We start from the raw sequence: 20,826 nt of genomic DNA on the forward strand, positions 1-20,826 counted from the left end.
ACTATTATTATCACAGGACACCTTATTACGTCAACTTTAAGTCTCAATTAGGTACTATATCTACCAGTTCCATTAATTCAAGATGGGAACCTCCATTAAACACTTAAAACGAAAAAGCCAAAGTTAGATCGCTTTAAAGGAGGTACTTCTTCCAGGTTTGATTTGTTTTTAAAATATAACGTTTTTAAGCCTCTTGAGTTATTGACTTATTAAATCAGGATGTGTATAAATGTTGGCTCTGAACTGAAAAATGGGAAAAAAAAAGTTTAGTAGCTTTCAAGGATTCAGGGATATACTTAAAATAGCACCAAAACAAAGCCATAGATATCCTCTCTAAACCCAAAGTTTGCTATCCATTATAAAACGGGTACTCACCTCATCGTACATGAACTGTAGGGTCAGAGCAGACTTGCCCACACCACCACTGCCCACCATGATGACTTTGTGTAGGGCCAAAGAATTCTGACCCTTGGGCTTGTTTGCAGCCATCTTGTGTCACAGAGTTTGTAGCAAAGGAGTAAGAAGAATCTAGAAAGGATGAAAAAATAAGCAAAGTTCAGTACATTCTTCTTCAGAATTGCAAGTGTAGGGAAGAGATACAGTGTCCTTGGGCTTCAAGATACTAGTTTTCATTTTCATGAAATCACTGTGGTGATTTGAAACAGATGGCAAATGAAGTATGCTCATTTAGAGGAAGAAGCACTTATCAGGGAACACCATGACAATACAACAAGTATATGAGTCAAGGGCATTTCTCCTAGAACAGCTCGTTTTTAGTAATGAGCTGCGACCCACAATGAAAATTTCCCAGTGCAACCACATGCTGACAATAATGGAGTACTGCAGGTATTAGAGCATAATCACAGACTATGAAAACATGCCAAACAATCACTTTGTTCTCATGTTAACCTTTACTGACAATAATTAGAAGAGATGTTTCTTCTAATTCTAGTAAGAAACTGACTCCCCTCCCATCTTGCCTGCAAAAAAAAAAAAAAAAAAGGTTGCCGACTGAAAGGCTTACTCCCTATCAGTTTATAAATGAAGGAATCTCATCCCAGTAACTTGGTAGCAGAATTACAGATAGACTCCGATACTGTGTATCACACCTCCCAAGGGACGCCATGGAGTAGATGTAATTTACATAGCTGGATCCAGCGTGCCCCCGCTTTCTCCAGAACATGCATTTGTGTACTACCTGTCCGTCTGTGCTCAGGGTGGGAGGACCAGGTTCCTCCAGAAGCTGGCTGCTGCTCTATGCTAATGGCACCAGCACCCCGCCTTAGAGAAAGAGGCCATGAGGTCACAACCAACAGCCTGTGTTGTGTGCAGCCCAAGCCAGAAGCCTTTTTGTTTTTCAGTGTTCCAGGGGACTGCTGCTACCCTTCCTTCTCAGCGTCCTCTGACTGCTTTTGGTTACCGTACGGCTTTCCCAAATTGCAGCTTGCAGGGCCACACCGTCTCCTGCCTGCCTTCCCGTTCCGTGCCAGTGTCCCCCACCTCGGCTGCACCAGATCCCCACTGGCCTCCCTCGGTTCTTCAGGTATCCTGGCCCTCGCCATGCAGTATCCTGCATCTGGATTCCAGTTGGGGTCTCAGCCTTACCTGAAACTCTCAGCTCTCCCCTGCCCTGTGTTCTCCTACAGCATCTGTGATACTTTCCCTCATAACCATTATTCCTGGTTGAAACTGCCTGAATGTGTTAGCTGCTTCTTTGGGGTCTTCTTCCCTAATACACCAGAAACAACTCGAGTGCTGGGAGCCATGTCTACCTGCCTTACTCTACACCTGACGTGAGTAATACAATTTGGCAAAATCAGCCATTTGGTACAAACATGTTTAATGAACAAATAAATGTTCTCAGACTGACAACTGTAGGGAGTGATTTAGACAGTACTGGTATGAAGTGGTCATTGCTACTAGAGATCCGACCACAAGTCTGGGCAAGGCCAGTCTGCTGGGGGTCTGTGCCTCATCCACTAGCTTACAGGCACCCAAGAGTTGGGCAATTCTCAGCTGCATCCAGAAATCACACCCATATGACTATTTGCCCAAACAGAAAAGTCTTTCTTTCTTTTCTTTTTTTTTAAAAAAGATTTGTTTATTTATTGTACAGGGACGGAGAAAGAAAGAGTGCGCAAATGAGTGGGGAGGAGGGGCAGAAGGAGAGACTCCATGCTGAGTGCAGAACCCCACAAGGGGCTCAGTCTCAGACCCACAAGGTCATGACCTGAGCCAAAACCAAGAGTCCCACACTTGAGCCACCCATGAGCTCCCTCAAACAGAAAAGTCTTAAGGAGAAAAACAAAACAAAACAGAACAAAACAAAACACAACCTCCCATAATCTTACTATCCATTTAACAACATGAACATGTTGTACTTTGAGACTGGTTTCAAACTGTATGGAGCATACCTTGAGCTGACACTGTATATGCAATTTCTGATCCTGTTCTTAGTGTGTATCATAAACATTTTAGCAGAAGCAATTTGCACTGCAAAGAATCCATACTTGGAGGCTAGCAATTGGATCAACTCAACAAACAAGAATTGAGTCCCCCCCTTTTCTGGGTACTAAGGACATGATCATTAGAGTGTGAATGACTATCATTCCTCAGAAACAGTGAAAAATAACAGCATATTGCAGATAAGGAACTAAAAGCCTGAAGTCTTCCCAGCCTACGCAGTTTATGGAACACAATGCTGTTGGTGTTCCTAGGTGAATCAGGAAATGACTTCTTACCATTATGATCCTTACTTGCTGGTAGATGTAATCACTTCATGACTATCTAACTACTGTCTTATTTTTAAAACAGTTAAGTCTACTCTACAAGCTGTGTGTGTGTGTGTTTTGAAAGCAAAACATTTAGCAGCTATAGCAACTGGGTTAGAAGACTTTTCCTTCCAGAGCAATTTAAAATACTGTTTAAATATTTGTAAATACGTAATTTAAATAACTACATTGTATTTATTTCAAAAATACACATATGTAAAATTTAAATATTATAAAATAATTGTGATGTAGATGTAAAAAAAGCAGATTCCCAAAGACATTCTTCCAAAGTGCAATCAGTCCCTAATAACTAGGAGCTGCACGTCTCATACGTTCAAGAGGCTATGCAGGATGAGAAGCTTCCATCGAGGAGACACTCCACTCTCCCCAGTTCAAAAACTTGGCATTCCACAATTTAGCTCCCAATCCCTAGCCCAGATGTTGTTTTGATGGTAAAAAGCTGAAGCCCTTGCCTACCTAGAACTTATAACAAACACATATGCAAATAAGAAAATTCCACAGTGCTGAGTGCAACACAGAAGATGACGGGCACGGGGCTAGTTTAACCAGGACAGTCAAGGATGACTCCTTTGAGGAGATGGCATTTGAGCTGAGACCTGAATTTTAAGAGAGAACCAGACAGCTCTGAGGGAAGAGCATTCCAGACAAATGACAAATGCAAAGACCTAAAAATGGGAGAGTTTGGTACATTTTAGGGACCAAGTGAAGTCCAGAAGGGATGGAGCCTTGGGAGTAAGAGTGGGGAGGGTAACAGGAGGTGAGACCGAGAGGTAAAAGAGGCCAATGAGAAAAGCCTTGAAGGCCATGGAAAAATGTTGGGAGTTTACTTTTAATTGTAATGGGAAGCCCTGGAGAGTTTTTAAGCAAGACAGTGACATAACTTCACTTCTATCTTTAAAAAGATCAGCCTGGCGGGTGTGTGCAGAGTGGCTGGTAGAGGTGCAAGGGTGGAGAGCACAGGGGGCTGCCTTCCCTACAGGAGAGGTCAGAGGCTTGGCCTACGGCAGCTGCGGCCCAACTGGTAATACTACTTGTCCCCCTAACTAGTACTTGCATAACTATCAATACTATCTGTACTGGGGACAACAATGACAAATCTTTACTGGTACTCACTAGTGTCAGCACTGCTCGGAGCACCGCAGACGTATCAGTTCAGTTGGGTACCACAGATTATGAATGAACAGTCCTGTGAGATGTGCAGCATCTTAATTTCATTTGAAAGCTGAAGAATCTGGATAACAGAACTTGACTCGCTCAAGGCCGAGTCAGGACTCAAACTGAGGCAACCTGGCTCTCCCAACTACTATGCTATGTGCATACTTCTGGAGAAACGGCTGACATGGGGGAAAAGCGGAGGCAGGGAGGGTAAGTGTATCTTCTAAAAATACTGAATGGGTGGTGGTACCACTAGCTAACACGGAAAAAGGAAGGAATAGGTCTGGGAAAGCAATCCTAAGCTTTGCTTGTGTATTAGATATCCAGTTGGGAACTGAAAAGGACATTGGATGTTCTGGTCTGGAATTCAGGAGTGAGGGTAGAGATAGGCACAAAAATTTGAAAGTTAGTTTACGGACGCACTTAAAATTTTTATTTATTTATTTATTTATTTATTTATTTGAGAGAGATAGAGAAAGCACATGCATGCATGAGTTGGGAGGGCAGAGAGAGAAGGAGAATCTCAAGCAGACTCCCCACTGAGTGCAGAGCCTAATGTGGGGCTCGATCTCACAACTCTGAGCTGAAGGCAGAGGCTTAACCAACTGAGCCACCCAGGTGCCTCAGTTTACAGATGTATTTAAAGTCACAAAACTAAATGAACTCACTTGGAGATTGAGTCCCATATCTGGTTCTGTGCTGGGCATGGAGCCTGCTTAAGGTTTTCTCCCTCTCCCTCCAACTCTCACCACCAGCCCCTATATTCTCTCTTTTAAAACAAATGAAGACATGGGGCACCTGGGTGGCTCAGTGGGTTAAGCCTCTGCCTTCGGCTCAGGTCATGATCTCAGGGTCCTGGGATCGAGCCCCACATCGGGCTCTCAGCTCAGCAGGGAGCCTGCTTCCCCTTCTCTCTCTCTGCCTGCCTCTCTGCCTACTTGTGATCTCTCTGTCAAAGAAATAAATAAAATCTTTAAAAAAAAAATGAAGACAGCATTTACTGTGATGAGCACTGAGTAATCTACAGAATTGTTGAACCATTATATTGTACACCTGAAACTAATGTAACCCTGTATGTTAGTTGTACTTCAAAAATAAAAAAAAAAAACAGAAATTAATGACATAGAAGAGAGGGTACTTCTCATGCAGGAGGGCCATCTCTTTCTTTGTAACAGGTAAGTTAAAGCGAAGAACAGGGGTCCAGGTGAAGGTTGCAGAGAGATTTGATCATTTCTCTAACTACATCTATATTTCCTCCATGAAATATGATCACAGAGCAATTCAGTGAGTGAGTTGTAATTCAAAGGCAAAGCCTGTCTAGATAGATCAATGGAAGAGAATAATATACAGTCATAAATCTGACTACATACTATGGTTTAGTGCGTAATTTCAAACAGAGGTGTGGAGGGAAGCATGGAGGATAATTTAATAAGTGGTACTGGGACAACTGGTGAGCCTTCTGGAAAAAAATAAAGTTAGATCTTTTCTCACACCAATATAAACTACCTGGATCAAAGATTTGGATGATAAATTAAAATCACAACAGCACTGGGGCACCTGGGTAGCTCTGTTGGTTAAGCGTCTGACTCTTGATTTCAGCTCAAGTCACAATCTTAGGGTTGTGCCATGGGCTCCTCTCTCAAAGGGGTGTCTGCTTGAGATTTGCTCGCCCTTTGCCCCTCCCCCCACTCATGTGTGCACACTCACTCTCTCAGATAAATAAATAAATCTTAAAAAAAAATCACAAAAGCATCAGGGGGGAAAAAACTCTGGAAGAATCATTTGATAATCTCAGAATGGGAAAGGCATGAAGTATTACATAACACTCATCATCAAATAACTGACAAATTTTACTACTCAAAACAATTTCTACCTGACAAAATCAACGAGTAAAGAGATAAAGATAAAACTGAGGAAAATATTTGCAATTCATTTCAAAGAGATAATTTCCCTTATATAAAATGTTACTATAAATAACAATCATAGGAGAATGGACAAAAGATATGAACAGTCACAGAAAAGAAAATGTAAATGGCTCTGATATGCTCAACTTTGCTGATAAGAAAAATACAAATAAATTACATTGGGACACCATTGTTTTACCCATCACGCTGATAACAATATGTTTGCAAAACTCAGCAAACTATAGCCCGTTGGCCTCCTATTTGAGCACAATTGTTTTACGTTTTTGAAGGATTGTAAACAAAACAAATCAAACAAAACCAAACCAAGAATATACACCAGAGAATGCATGTGAGCCACAAGTCTAAAATGTTTACTTCTGGCCTTTACAGTTTATCTACCCCTGGTGGAAAGAAACGGGCACATCCACTCACTGCAGCGGGAGTGCAAGCTGGAAATATGGAATAACCCCAACCACAAAACACAAGGATGCTCTTTACCCAGTGATAGGGAGGGAGCTCCGACATATTGTTAAACTGAAAAAAACGAGAGGTAGAACAATGTATGAACCGCATACACAGATGAGGAAGAGGCTTATTTAGGAATTCACTTGTTTACTGTATCTGGAACAATATAAAATAATGGTAACACAGGCTGCCTGTGAGGACAGAAATGAAATCACTAGTGGACAGGAGTGCGACAATGGGTTTTTACTGCACACCATTTTTTGCATTTTGATTTCTGTATCGTGCATATACAACTTGTTTTAAACAAAAAATTAAAATTAGTCACAAAATAAAATAATAATATACGCTTGTTTATTGCTCGCATTCACTTGGCAAAAGTACAATTAAGTACCTTGTTGGAACTTTCATCCAAACTAGGAATTGGAGGACTGAACCTACATTTTATTTTATTTTATTTTTTTATTTTTTAAAGATTTTATTTATTTATTTGACAGAGAGAAATCACAAGTAGACGGAGAGGCAGGCAGAGAGAGAGACAGGGAAGCAGGCTCCCTGCCCGATGTGGGACTTGATCCCAGGACCCTGAGATCACGACCCGAGCCGAAGGCAGCGGCTTAACCCACTGAGCCACCCAGGCGCCCCTGAACCTACATTTTAGTTAAGATATGACATCTCCATGGGTGTGCATGGAGATGTCGTATCTTTCCCCCTCAACGACTCAGCACATGAGACAGACATTCTTGGATTTCAAATGGTTTGGTTTATTTGGTTTCTCAATTATCTTCTACTTTTTACTGTTCAATTTTTAATAAGGAATGTCCTAGAATAATACTGTAGAATCTATTGGTTATGGGTAGGCTTCAAGTTTTCAACCTACTGTTTTTCTCTGCTTCATTCAGAAACTAGACACCTATACCATGCTCAAAAAGACTTGTGTCATATACAAATCCCCTGACTTTCCCTTCTTCTCTGCCTTCCTCCATTCACAAAGGCACTCTTTTTCCGGGCTGGGGCTGTGGAGTTGAACCCCACAGGCAGAAGCCTGGCTGCTGAGGTTTAGTGGATGGGTAGCCACACTGCATGGGCTTCCTGCGCTGCTGTAACAAATCACCACAAACCTACAGGGGCTTCAACAATACACATTGATTGTCTTATGGTTCTGATTGCCAGAAATCCAAAATGAGTCTTAAGGTTCAATCAAGGTGTCAGCTGGGCAGATTCCTTCTGGAGGCTCCAGGGGAGAATCTTTTCCTTGCTTTTTCCAGCTTTTAGAGACTGACTTTCCTTGGCTCTTAAACAGCCTTAAATCCCTTTGCAAAAAGACTTAAATCCCCTGGCTGCATCACACAATCTCTGTTTCTGTGGTCATATTGCATTCTCCTCTACTGTAGTCAACCCCCTCCCCCCCCACCTCTCTCATAAAAGGACACATGATTACATTTAAGGTCCACCCAGATTGTCCAGAATAAGCATCCCATCTTAAGATCCTTAACTTAATCACACCTGTAAACTCACTTTTGTCACAGAAGTAACATTCACAGATTCCAGGGATTAGGTCATGGATGTTGTGGGCCATTACTCAGTTTACCACATACAGAAAGGGAAAGAGATTCAGACTACAAATCTTCAATCCAAATAGTAAACTCTCTATTTTAAACTTTAAAACAAACGATCAATCTAGTTCTCCAATACTGAGATCAAACAGTCCCTGCCCACCCTAAACAAAAATCCCAACAATCTTCATATTTCCAGAGTTCATTATTGTCTTTAGACTTTCCTAATAAAGGTACTTACTATTAGGCTTTAGTCTAACAAAAATACTAGCTGTAAAAGCTCCTAATGAGAGATTCTTTGTAATAAAGAGGTTAAATGAAGCATTCACCTGCCCTCCAATTTCAATAGTCCATTAAAGGTTTATGATCATTCAAGTTCAGTTCCTATAGGCAAATCAGTGACTAATTCTCAAAATGTAAGGTACTTCATACAAACAACTTACCCACGACATTCCCTATCTGCATTAAGAGTATCTGCTCAAGGGTGCCTGGGTGGCTTAGTGGGTTAAGCCTCTGCCTTCAGCTCAGGTCATGATCCCTGGGTCTTGGGATCGAGCCCCGCATCGATCCCAAGAAGTTTCCTTCTCTCTGCCTGCCTCTCTGCCTATTTGTGATCTCTGATCTCTTTTAGGGGGAAAAAAAAAAGAATATCTGCTCAATAAAACACAAAACCAAAACAAAACCAACCCAGGAATTTAGTATAAAATCAACAATTTTATTTTTATTTTTAAGATTTTATCCATTTATTTGACAGACAGAGATCCCAAGGAGGCAGAGAGGCAGGCAGAGACAGAGGAGCAAAGAGCCCGATGTGGGGCTCGATCCCAAGACCCTGGGATCCTGACCTGAGCAGAAGGCAGAGGCTTTAACCCACTGAGCTACCCAGGCGCCCTAAAAATCAACAATTTTAGAAGAGTTAAGGGTATACTTGACCACAGAAATGAGACACACTATTGTTTTTGAAAGGGCTTTAAGACTATTTACCCACAAATAATATCCCTGGTATAATATCACTGGTATAATTTTTCCAGCAATTTAAACAGGTATTATTAATACTATTTACTGTTCCAGAAAAAGCTTCCACATTCTCTTCAGAGACCAGCTTAACACCAATGATATCCTAACAAAGAGAGACTAGAGGAATTGTAGATTGACTGACCTATTATGTGAACACAGTGCAAAAACTCTAAATAAAAAAAATGTTACCACATAGAATCTAGCACATTAAAAGAATAAGCCAAAGTGACCAAGTAAACCAATGAGACCAACCAGATATTGCAAGAACAGCTTTATATTTTAGGACGTCACTGTAATTCCTCATATTAACAGTTGAAAAAAATCATATTAGTACCTTCACAGGATCTAGAATATTTGATAAAATTCAAAATCCACTACTTATAAAAACACTTAATAAAGCAGAAATTTATTAGTACTCACACAGTAGAGAAACTGGTGACCTTAAAACCAAAACCCTAAAAATCTCATTGTGCTTCATGATAAAATAAAAGCATTCCCACTAACGTTTTTGTCAGGAATAAGACAAGAATGCCCACTACCATCACTCCTTTAGCACTGTTCCGGAAATAGCATCTGATGACATCAGAAAGAGAAGTAAGGAGCAAATGATCATTATTAACTGATAATATAATTTCATATTTAGGCCAAAGGAATCAACTGAAAAATTGCTATTACAAGAAAATTTCAGAGAGTACGTGGTTCTACTAACAAATATATTATATAAAACATAAATTTCTTTTCAAATAACCTGTTAGCATGTATAATGAAAGAAGGGGCCAAAGCAATTAAATGGGAGAAATGACCATCTTTTCAACAAATAGTCCTGGAACAACTCTATAAATCTTGGGAGAAAAGAACCTCTATGCATTTCTCACACTATACCAAAAAACTAATTTGTATGTATGACAGGCCAAACGTAAAGTGAACATATAAAGTTTTCAGAAAACAGGAAAATACGTTTGACCCTGAAGGAGAAAAAGATTTCTTAAAGAGGACACAAAACATATGAAGTACAAAAGAAAAAACTGAAAAATTGGGCCTATCAAAACTAACATCTTTTGCTCATCAGAAGAGATTGTTAAGAAAACTAAATGGTAAGCCACAGCCTGCGAAAAACATATTCACAACATATATGTCTGTCAAAGGACTTGCATCCAGAATATACAAGTAACTCCAACAAAGTAATGGAAAAAATATAAGCAACCCAATAAAAACTGGGCATAGTACTTGACCTTCATAAACAATTCATAAAAGATACTTCTTTGGCCAAAAAGTTCATCAAAAATTGTTCAACGTTGCATTTACTGCATTTGTTACAAGATACTGCCCTGGGGAAAAGCTCCAATGGTAGCGAAGCAAGTGGTCATTCTCTGGAAGTTACTAAAAAGAAGACTGTGAGGCTTGTGGTCATTTTGAAAAATGGCAATTTCTCCAAAAGCTAAGTAAAACACATACATACCCCGTGACCCCTAAGTTCTACTTGTACGCTTTACCCTAGTGATATACGTCCACAAAAAGACTTGTAAAAGAATGTTCGTAGTTTAACTTTTTCTTTAAAGGCAGTTTGGTTTACATACAATAAAATCATCCCCACTTTTTCTTTTAAGGATTTTATTTATTTATTTGAGAGAGAGAGAGAGACTGTGAAAGAGGGAACACAAGCAGGGGAAGTGGGAGAGGAAGAAGCAGGCTTCCCGCTGAGCAGGGAGCTGATGTGGGGTTTGATCCCAGGATCCTGGGATCATGACTTGAGCAGAAGGTAGAAGCTTAACGACTAAGCCACCCAGGTGCCCTGAAATCACACTTTTAGTGAATTTTGATAAAAGTATAGAGTCACATAACTACCACTACAGTCAAGAAACCTAACATTTCCATTCCCCCCTCAAAGTTCCTCTTACCCCTTTGCGGTCAATCTTACCCCATGACCCCATCCCCTGGCAACCACTGATCCAACTTTAGTTCCTATCACCTTTCCAGAATGTTATATTAATGGTCCATATTGAATGTAACCTTTTGTACCTAGTTTCTTTTACCTAGCTATGGCTTTTGAGATATATCCATATTGTTACATGTAGCAGTAGTGCATACATCTTTCTGTAATGTTGGATGGTATTCAACTGTTTGCAAATAGCACAATTTGTTTATCCATTCACATTTATTTGGGTTATTTCCACTTAAGATGTTAAGGATAAAGAAATTATAAACATTCACATACAAGTCTTATGTGTGTGTTTATAGATAAATAAGTAAATTCCTACCTCTCTTGGGTAAATACCTAGGAATGGGATTGCTAAACTGCATGGTGTGTTTAAATATGTTTTCCAAGTGGCTGTACCCTTCTGCATTTCCACTAAGATACATAAGATTTCTATTGCTTTCTGTCTGGGTACTGTTAGTCTAATAAATGAGTACTAGTATTTCACTGTGGTTGTAACTTGCATTTCCCTAATAGCTAATCATGTTAAGCATCTTTTCATGCGGTTGTCTACCATCTATGTTATTGGTGTTCAAATCTTTTGCCCATTTGTGAAAATTGGGTTTTGTTTTTTCAGGGAGTTTTAAGAGTTCTTTATATTTTCTGGAACAAAATCCTTTACCAGAAAATATTTTCTCCCAGTCTGTGGCTTATCTTTTCATTTTCCTTACATGTTTTTTGAAGAGGAGCAGCTTTTAATTATGACAAAGTCTAATTCATCATTTTTTTGTTTCATATTTTTGGAATTCCAATTAATCTTTGACAAATATTAAATGACAAAGAAACTACTGTTTTGAATATTTATAAACAAAACCTTATTAATTTGTCACTGTTAAAAAGAGAAGGTGGAAGGAAGTCCAGGTGAAACATGACATTAGTAGTAATTGTCACCCTAAACTCTTAAGAGGTCTTCCTCCACTTTAAAGTATACAATCAAGGTCTACATGAGCAACATTCAAAGTCAGAGAGTTTAATTTTTGAGGCACTGTTTTATTTTTGAAATGTAACAACATAATATTTTCTAATTATTCAAGCTGCACTAAGGAGAGTACAAAATCATAATAAAGACTGAACTAAAGAAAGCAATACTGTTTTAAAGGCACAGTGGCTGGAAACCACTTAAAGATGTCCTAACATTTTGCTTTGTCTGAATAATAACATTTATTTATATGACTTGCCAAACATGTCAGATATCAAAGCACAGACTTAAAATCACAAAGGCTTGAATTATTTTATCTCCTTGGGTCTCCGCCTATTTGTAAAGCCAAGGTTAATGTGAATAAAATAGCACTGTAAGATGTCTGATAGAGTAAGCATGGATAATATAAACATTCAACTTTTAAGCATCTTTTCAGAAGATCCAACCTTTCTCTGCAGCAAATATTCAGCCACCAGTCAAGAAAAATTACTAATATCAGCACAAAAGTAAAGCCCTTGCCTCAGTTAAAACTAACAAAAATTCTCTAGAACAAAGGAGGAACTGAGAGCTGAGACTTAAAAGACAAAGCACTAGCCAACCAGAGGTAAATCCGGGAGGGAAAGAGTAAGATGAAGCCAGAAGTAAAAAGGGCCAGGAATAGAACCTTATGTACCAGGAATTTAGATTTTTGTCTTCAGAGCAGTGGAGACCCACCGGGAGTTCCAAAGAGAGAGACTATGACTCAGAGGCTGGCAGAACGGCTGGAAGGCTAGAGGGCCACGTGGACTTGAATGTGGACCAGGGAGAAGGTGTGGATGGATTCAAGAGATACTCAACCAGTCTGGGGACAGATTAGCTGTGAAGGGTGAATGGGGAAGTTCAAGCCAAATCACCCAACTTTCTGGCTAGAATGGACATGGGTAAGGAAACGAAGAGGGCGGGGGGCAGTGGGGGGCTTGAGAGTTGGTGGTGAGGAGGATTCAGTCAGGGAAATAATGGAAGTCAATACTGATCTTTTAACAGATCAAAATAATTTAAAACAAGGTGCGCCTGGGTGGCTCAGTGGGTTGGGCCTCTGCCTTCGGCTCAGGTCATGATCTCGGGGTCCTGGGATCGAATCCTACATCGGGCTCTCTGCTTGGCAGGGAGCCTGCTTCCTCCTCTCTCTCTCTCTGCCTGCCTCTCTGCCTACTTGTGATCTCTCTCTATCAAGTAAATAAATAAAATTTTTTTAAAAAATTAAAAAAATAATTTAAAACAAGAATCTAAGTATAGCCTAAGTATAAATGTCTTTTTTTCACCCTAGCCTCAGTCTTTTGTCACCACATTATGACTTGATTTCTTTCTTACAGTTTCTCTTATTGATAGTTTATGAACTTCATATTGTCTATGAAAGCTCTGCTAAGTTAAAAAATGCAACCAGAAAAAATAACTGAATTGATCATATCTGAATGATTCAGCTTAAAAATTATTCAAATAAGATAATATCAAACCTAGATATTAGTGGGGTGCCTGGGAGGTGTGGTCAGTTAGGCAACTGACTCTTGGTTTTGGCCTGGGTCGTGATCTTAGGGTTGTGGGATGGAACCAGTGTTGGGCTCTATGCTCATCAAGGAGTCAGCTTCAGTTTCTCTCTCTCTCCCCGCCTCTGCCCCTCTCCTGCACGCTCTCTAAAATAAGTACGTCAATTATAAAAAAAAAAGCACTACATATTAGAATACAAAAAGTTTAACAGTAAACATGAACACATGAAATATTTTTAAGGATCTACTTTCACATGAAGACATCTATTAAATTCCACTTTAACACATGTTTCATTAGTAAGCTAGCTCTCTCTGTGTAAAGTGGCTTCTCTGATCTTTTGGCTTATTTCTGGATTTCCTTCCCGTTTCTTTTTCCTATGCCCATCATCTGAGTCAACATAATTACTGAGAGTCAGGTACCACGCTAGGCATGGGAGGGGGCAGTGGTGGATGGGCAGAGAGAGAAGCGAGTCAGAATCCAGTACTGAGACATGATGGAAAGAGGTCAAGTTGCAATACACAAGTTTGCTTTCTGCATCCCTTTCCACTTAAGTCACACTTGTTTTCCTGGGTTTTGTTGACTCGATGGTTATAATTCTTATGGCTCTTTAACAGTCATTCTGTGGATGTACATGAGTTTGCTTACCAAGTGTTGTAATAAAAGACGTTAGAGCCAGTGAGAATTCTTCAGTGTAACAATGAGTGACCATTTATTTCTACATTTAAAATGCTTTTCATGAGGTAGAGTCTTAGAAATGAATGAATGGATTGTTTAAGGTTTATTAGGCATAATGTCCAACTCCTTTTCAAAAGGGCTGTACAATTGTTCAAACGTTCCTGTTAGCAATTGGTATTCTTTAAAAAAAAACCTGCTTAAAAAAATCTGCTCATTATAGATTAGGAAAAAGATCTCATTGTTATTTCTATTCTGTCTTTGATTACATGAAGAGGATGAGTATCTTTTCCATTTAGTTATTTTGTGAACTGTTAATTCATCTCCTGTATTAATCCGGCAATAGTATTGTACTACATTTTATAAAATTTCATGTCACCACTGGCTAGGCTTTTTTTCCTCTAGCTTCCTCTAGCCATTTCCACTGGTGGTGGGTGACCTACTTCCCGTTACAGATCTGGAGACTCTAGCTTCACTGGCATTTTAACAGACACACTTCACTTCAGGGCTCCTGGGCAAGGAACAGCATGACAGGTTGGATTCTTCCCCAAATATCAAACCAAGGAGAGTTTACCTTGGGTCACTAACAATTTCACTGGAACTCTGAGTCCTCCTCAGGCGGAGAGTTTAAAGGGAAACTTTTTTTCAACATTGAAATTACCATGGGAACCAGTGTTGTTGCAACATTTGTATAGGCTGGGTGTATGGGCAGGGATTATCCAGTTAACTCCTGATACATACATACGTAATACCATGTCCTGTCATCTCTTCTGCTGGTCCTCCTGACTCAGCATCAAGCCTTTTCAGCAACCTATGGGAAGAAGAGATTCCCCCTGAGGGCTTTGCTCCTGGGTATGCCGGACTGGGGCTTCCTCCACCCCGGTTCATTCATCAGTGCCATCTGTTTTCTGTCTTCCAAAACGTGGAAAGTCTCTGCTTTGTTGATGGTCACTCCATCTGTTCCCATTCTCAGTGCTGTTGCAAATTTACAAATTTCTGTCTGTAAATTTTATTTTCCTCTGTCATTTGACTGGGATCCCTCCTTGACACAGAGGAGTCAGTCTACTGGCTTTCACTTACACAAACCTGAGTTAAAATCCTTGGTGACTTCCTTGAAATCCCAAAATATTTCAAATTCAGGAACTACGAAAATCTCATTAAAGGCATCTAATTAAAATTAACCTCAGTTTTATCTTTTAAGATTATTTATTTACTTATTTGAGAGAGAGCAAGTGAGAGAGCATGGGCTGGGGGTGAGGGGCAGGCAGGAGCAGAGGAACATGCAGAATCCCTGCTCAGCAGGGACCGTGACACAGGGCTTAATCCCAAGACCTTGGGATCATGGCCTCAGCCAAAGGCAGATGCTTAACTGACTGAGCCATCCAAGTGTCCCAAATTAGTATCAGTTTTAAAGAATACAAGTATCCAGCACCAATTTTAAGAATAAACAGGCTTCCTGGGGCACCTGGGTGGTTCAGTGGGTTAAGCTTCTGCCTTCGGCTCAGGTCATGGTCTCAGGGTCCTAGGATCGAGCATTGGGCTCTCTGCTTAGCAGGAAGCCTGCTTACCCCTCTCTCTGCCCGCCTTTCTACCTACTTGTGATCTCTCTCTCTCTCTGTCAAATACATAAAATCTAAAAAAAAAAAAAAAGACTAAATAGGTTTCCTGAAATGAGTGACCAAATAATCATAAATAAAAAAGTTAAGATGAGGCAAATTCTGGCACAGAAACAGGAGTAGGCACAAGTGGGTGAAAAGAGAAAGGAGAGCCAGTAGTCTTCACTGCTGCTATAGAGAAGTGTGGAAGTGAATTTTTTTAAAAAAATGTTTTCTTTATAGCATTGAGACAGGTTAGCTAAAACTAGGAATTTACAAAGGGCCATACTGATCAGTCATGCTCTGCAAATGAAGTACTGAAACTATTGTTATAAACCAGGAATTTAGTTTTCTTTAAGATTTTATGTATCTGAGAGTGAGAGCGAGCGAGCCGGCAGGCACAAATGGGGAGGGGAAGAGGGAGAGGGAGAAGCAGACTCCAGGCCCAGCAGGTAGCCCGACATGGGCTATATCCTCCAAGTGCCAGGATCATGACCTGAGCTGAAGGGAGATGCTTCACCGCCCCAGCCACCCAGGAGCCCCATAAACCAGGAATATAAAGCTAAAGATTAACTCTACGGCAATAAAGAGAACCTTTGTACCAACGGACCTCCACTACAGCTCTTTCCTAGACCACATGCTGAGTTCCTACTTTACAGAAATGTGGTTCAATAGCCAATGGTTTATTTGTTTTTATTCGGCGGGGGGGGGGGGGGGGGGGGGGAGATCTATAGATACTTTAACAGAGAAACCAGGCTGTACTGAGTCTACGTGACTGGAGCGGGTGGCAGTCATCTTTCCAAAGGGAGATGCAGAGCCTGAGGGCAGCTGGCGGCACACACAGGTTACAAGCGGAGCCAGGATATTCCGATCTTTTCTGGTTCTGCCCTGCATCGCCCGCTCATGCGGTGAAATAAGAGACTGACCACTGTACTGAAGGACGGAAGAGGTCCGACGGGCAGAGGCAGCATCCCGACAGGAGACAATCAATCACTGAAGAGGACGCCAAACTAAGCCCTATACGACTGGGTTGACGGTGGGTCAAACAGTAGGACCCGATGAGAACCGGGGCTCGGTACACATCTCTGTGCCTAACGAAAAGAACAGCAATGCTAAGGGAGAGGACAGGAACGTTAAAATGCCTGAAAGTATTAAAAAGAAGAGCCTATTGTCTTTATTAAATAAGACAGGAAATGCCATCTTTATTTTCCTCGCGGCAGGGGAAGCACACTTGCTGGTTTTCATGCACCATGATTTCTGGAATGAGGCCTGCGGGTCGGCTCGCTCAATCACGGGAGGACGAGCATGAGGCTGCCTGCTAATGCCGGAGCACGGCTTCCTGAAACACCTCCCGTGGGTGCTATGCTCATGCTGGATCTACAGCGCTGCCCCCAACAGCAGCATGAGCAGCAGCGAAAGCTTCTGGAACATCGCAATGGCATGACAGAGAGGTGTTCTGTTTTGTTTTGGGGCTATTTCTTGCTTGTACGTGTAAACTCTCTTGGAACAGCTGAAGTTAACGGATGAGCAGGAGTTTGGTTCTGAGCCACAAAGCTTCAGACACCCACCACAGATGCCTCTGCCCTATTTCACGACATGTCCTTCTCTAAGAAACACATTCCGTGGCTGAGTGTGAAGTCCTGTGGTTGAAAGCAATGACGAGCGGGCCACCACCAGCCCGCCTTCTTCCTTCATGTGAACCTCAGTGGAGGCTGTAGATGGGAAGGACGTCTCTGTTTCCTCTCACCAGGGAAATGACGTGGTGACCTAGTGAAAGGCAAGGGCAAGGTAGCCCCCTGCCACAGAGGTGCGGCCATCCTCTGTCATGCAGGCGAACTCCGTGGCCTGCCTCTCAGCCTGCTCGAGCTTTAGTCCTGTGAAATGGAACATGCCAGTCCGGTCGGTGATGTGCTGCCGGTGTGAAGGAGCCCTCCTTGAGGCTGGAGACCAGTGAAGTCAGCACGCTCATGATGCTGTGGGCCACACACACAGGGCCTGCCTCATGGTTGGGGCTGACCAGGATGGTGGAGGCAATCTGGGCCCCACGGATCAGGGAGGGTTGGAATACATCAGGTGGATCAAGATCTTCAACTGTGACTCCACCCTTCTGGCTGTGTCAGCCTCTTGGCGGACCACACTGAAGGCTCCCATGTACTCTCCATACAGGCCCCTGTTCTTGGCATTAGACTGGCAGAGGCCAACCTGAATGTCCTGTCCGATGAGGTGGCATACAGCCCAGGCGTCCTTGTTGCCATCACCGCTAGCAAAGCCCTGGGAGGCCATGTCAAAGAATGCAAAGAAACTGTTCTTCACCACCCGTTGCAATTTCCTTCCACTGCTCAGGGTGAGGGTCCACTCCCGTGGGACTGTGGGCACAGGCATGCAGAAGAACACTTTGCTGTGGCATTTTCAAAATGTTCTCCATAGTGTCTGTGAAGTCAAAGCTGCACGTCTTAGGTTATTGTATCAATTAACCTTGGGGCTGCATGCCGGCGTCCCTGATTTCCCCAGGATGATTCCCCAAGAAGATATTTGGCTGAACTTAAAAAATCTTTGCAGAAAATTGGCTCCAATCCTCAAGGCCCTAGTTCCAGAAATGATCTTCAGGGTGACCTATCTGCTACTTTTCAGCACTTGGTTGGTCTTACCCGGGACTAGTTCTGCAGCTGCCTTACAAAATTCAGCAAGTCTCATGACATGCAGGTATTCTTGTCCACATATTTTGGAGCAGTCTGGGTCTCTGCCTTCCGGACACTGGGAAGCACATAATGCTTTCCATACCACCCAGTAGGCACCAACTCCCAAATTCATCTTTTTGCTGTTGTCTCTCTGAAAGGCTTCTGGGACTCCCAGGATGGGGTCTGGGAGTCCCATTTCCACATGGGTCCACCAGGAGCTGGTTCTGGCAGAGACCGCAGAGAGACACCTAGGGGGAAGGTGGCAATGAACCAGGACAGTACGCCCACTGGGGGGGGGGGGGGGTGCAGCAAGGCCAAGGTGGGCGGAGAAAAGGCAGTGGGGGAGCTACAAGGTGGAGCAGAGGGCCAGCAGCCAATTCTTCTTAAATAATAGCAGGGAGTCATTCAAAACACAGAAAGAAAGAAAACAGAAACTGGTAACCTCTGAAATTCTGACTTGCTATCACGTGTGGCACGAGGCATCCATGTAGTCTCACTAAGCTTCTAGTATGTACTCTATGATGCTTGCTGTATAAATATGACACAGCAGAAAACCAGGAAATATTGCTGTTTTTCATTAAAAACTCTAACAATGAATATAAAAATAGACAATCTGAACTTATATTTAATAATAGCTTGAGTATTTATCAACTTTCTCCTTTGCAAAACTGTTTACCACAGGCTGATTTCTTTTCCTGCTTTCTTTCTTTCTTTTTTAAGATTTTATTTATTTACTTGACAGAGAGAGAGACAGTGAGAGGGAACAGTGGGAGAGGGAGAAGCAGGCTTCCTGCTGACCAGGAGCCCAATGTGGGGCTCGATCCCAGGACCCTGGGATCACGACTTGAGCTAAAGGCAGATGCTTACTGACTGAGCCACCGAGGTGCTTAACCACAGGCTCATATCTGAAGGCTATCTTGAATGCTGTTGAGTACTCTTAATGTTACCATTAGTGTTGATCAACCGCCCACACATGCATATACACACGCACATGGGATGTGTGCTTCTCTTTCCCTAAAGTTTTCATTATTTCTTTATATATTTATTTATTTATTTATTTATTTATTTATTTATTTGACAGAGATCAAAAGTAGGCAGAGGAAGGCAGAGAGAGAGAGAGAGAGAGAGAGAGAGAAGGAAGCAGGCTCCCAATGCGGAGCTCGATCCCAGGACCCTGGGATCATAACCTGAGCTGAACGAAGGCAGAGGCTTTAACCCACTGAGCCACCCAGGTGCCCCAATATTTCATTATTATAAAAAGCAACATGTATTCATCATATAAAACTTGGAGAGTAAAGACACAAGCGGGAAAAGTCACCTGAGTGGTAACTTAATGTTAATATTTTTGAATTTTATCTTCTTCTAGGACTACCTTATCTTTTTTAGAAGATTTTATTTTATTTATTTGAGAGAGAGAACGAGCAGAGGAGCAGGGAAGGGGATGGGGGCTGCGGCACAGAGGGAGAAGCCGACTCTCTGCCAAGGAGGGAGACCCACACAGGACTCAATCCTGGGACTCTGGGATCTGGACCTGAGCCCAACGCAGATGCTTAACTGCTTAACCGACTGAGCCATTCAGATGCCCCACAAAAACTATCTTATAGAGAGCATTCAACCGATCATATGGTTCAAGAGACTGGGAGAAAAATTCCAAGGAAAGCAGGAAAAAGAATAAAAGGGAAATTAAAAAAAAAAAAACAAAAACCTGAAGGCAGTAACACTGCAGGAAAATAAATATTTTCATTTATTGAGTATTTAAGTTGGACACTTTTCAACTACTTGATTATCTCAAGAAACTCTTAAAGGACATTAAAACTATAACCCACATTTTACAGCTCAGCCACAGAGAGCCTTGAGAAGGTGCCCAAAGTCACACTGTTGGTGTGAAGCCAGGATTTTTAAAAAATCCAGATCCTAAGTGTTTACCATCTAAACTTTACTACCACTATGGAAGAAACTGATAAGAATGACCTTTCTACAGGCCCTGGGCCCCAGACAGTTTTTGTTTGTTTTTTAAAGATTTTATTTATTCAAGAGAAAGAGTGAGTGAGTGGGGAGTGGCAAAGGGGAAGGAGAGGGAGAAAGAATTTGAAGCAGACTCCTCACTGTGCGCAGAGTTGGACATGGGCCTCGGCCCCACAACCACAGAGATCATGACCTGAGCCAAAGTTAAGAGTTGGAAGCTCAAATGACTGAGCCACCCAGGAGCCGGAGGCCCCAGGTAGGTTTAAAGGCAATTTCTCTTAAACCTAAAGAGCTAATTCCCATGGGTAGCACAGAAAGGCTACCCTAATCCTTTCATTTGGGTAATAACAGCCAGGGGGACTAAATGGCATTAATCATACCAAAAAGAAGCCACATTATAATATCATTAAAGAACAGACATTCATAAAATATAAATAACTCATTTTTACCTCTTAGTAATGTATAATCCATTACAGTTAAATGTGTTACATCCCAGAAATACTAACAGCTTAATATTAAGAATGCTAGAGTAAGATCTAATCACATGAATAAGCCAAATGAGAAAACCCATATAATCAACAGAAGAGAAAAGAAAAAGGTATTAGGTAAAAT

At 41.6% G+C, this 20,826-nt stretch overlaps 1 protein-coding gene and 1 pseudogene across 3 annotated transcripts in view; both read right to left on the reverse strand.

Annotated features, from left to right (window-relative positions):
- Positions 1-20,826, reverse strand: part of RALA (RAS like proto-oncogene A) — a 78,443-nt gene that overhangs the window by 14,281 nt on the left and 43,336 nt on the right. For both annotated transcript variants that reach the window (XR_014301063.1, XM_082692675.1), the window contains exon 2: positions 376-528. Coding sequence is in view for 1 of the 2 variants with exons in the window: in XM_082692675.1 (XP_082548801.1) it covers positions 376-489 (114 nt within the window). In the remaining variant the exon portion in view is untranslated. The remainder of the gene's footprint in view (positions 1-375; positions 529-20,826) is intronic.
- Positions 16,288-19,152, reverse strand: LOC309845810 (aspartate aminotransferase, mitochondrial pseudogene; annotated as a pseudogene). Its single transcript has 2 exons — positions 19,117-19,152; positions 16,288-18,595 (listed from the first exon to the last, which is right to left on the reverse strand). The product of its transcript is annotated as an aspartate aminotransferase, mitochondrial pseudogene (transcript).

This window comes from Mustela nivalis (assembly GCF_964662115.1).
Source record: "Mustela nivalis genome assembly, chromosome: 12".
In the NCBI taxonomy this organism is placed as follows: domain Eukaryota; kingdom Metazoa; phylum Chordata; class Mammalia; order Carnivora; family Mustelidae; genus Mustela; species Mustela nivalis.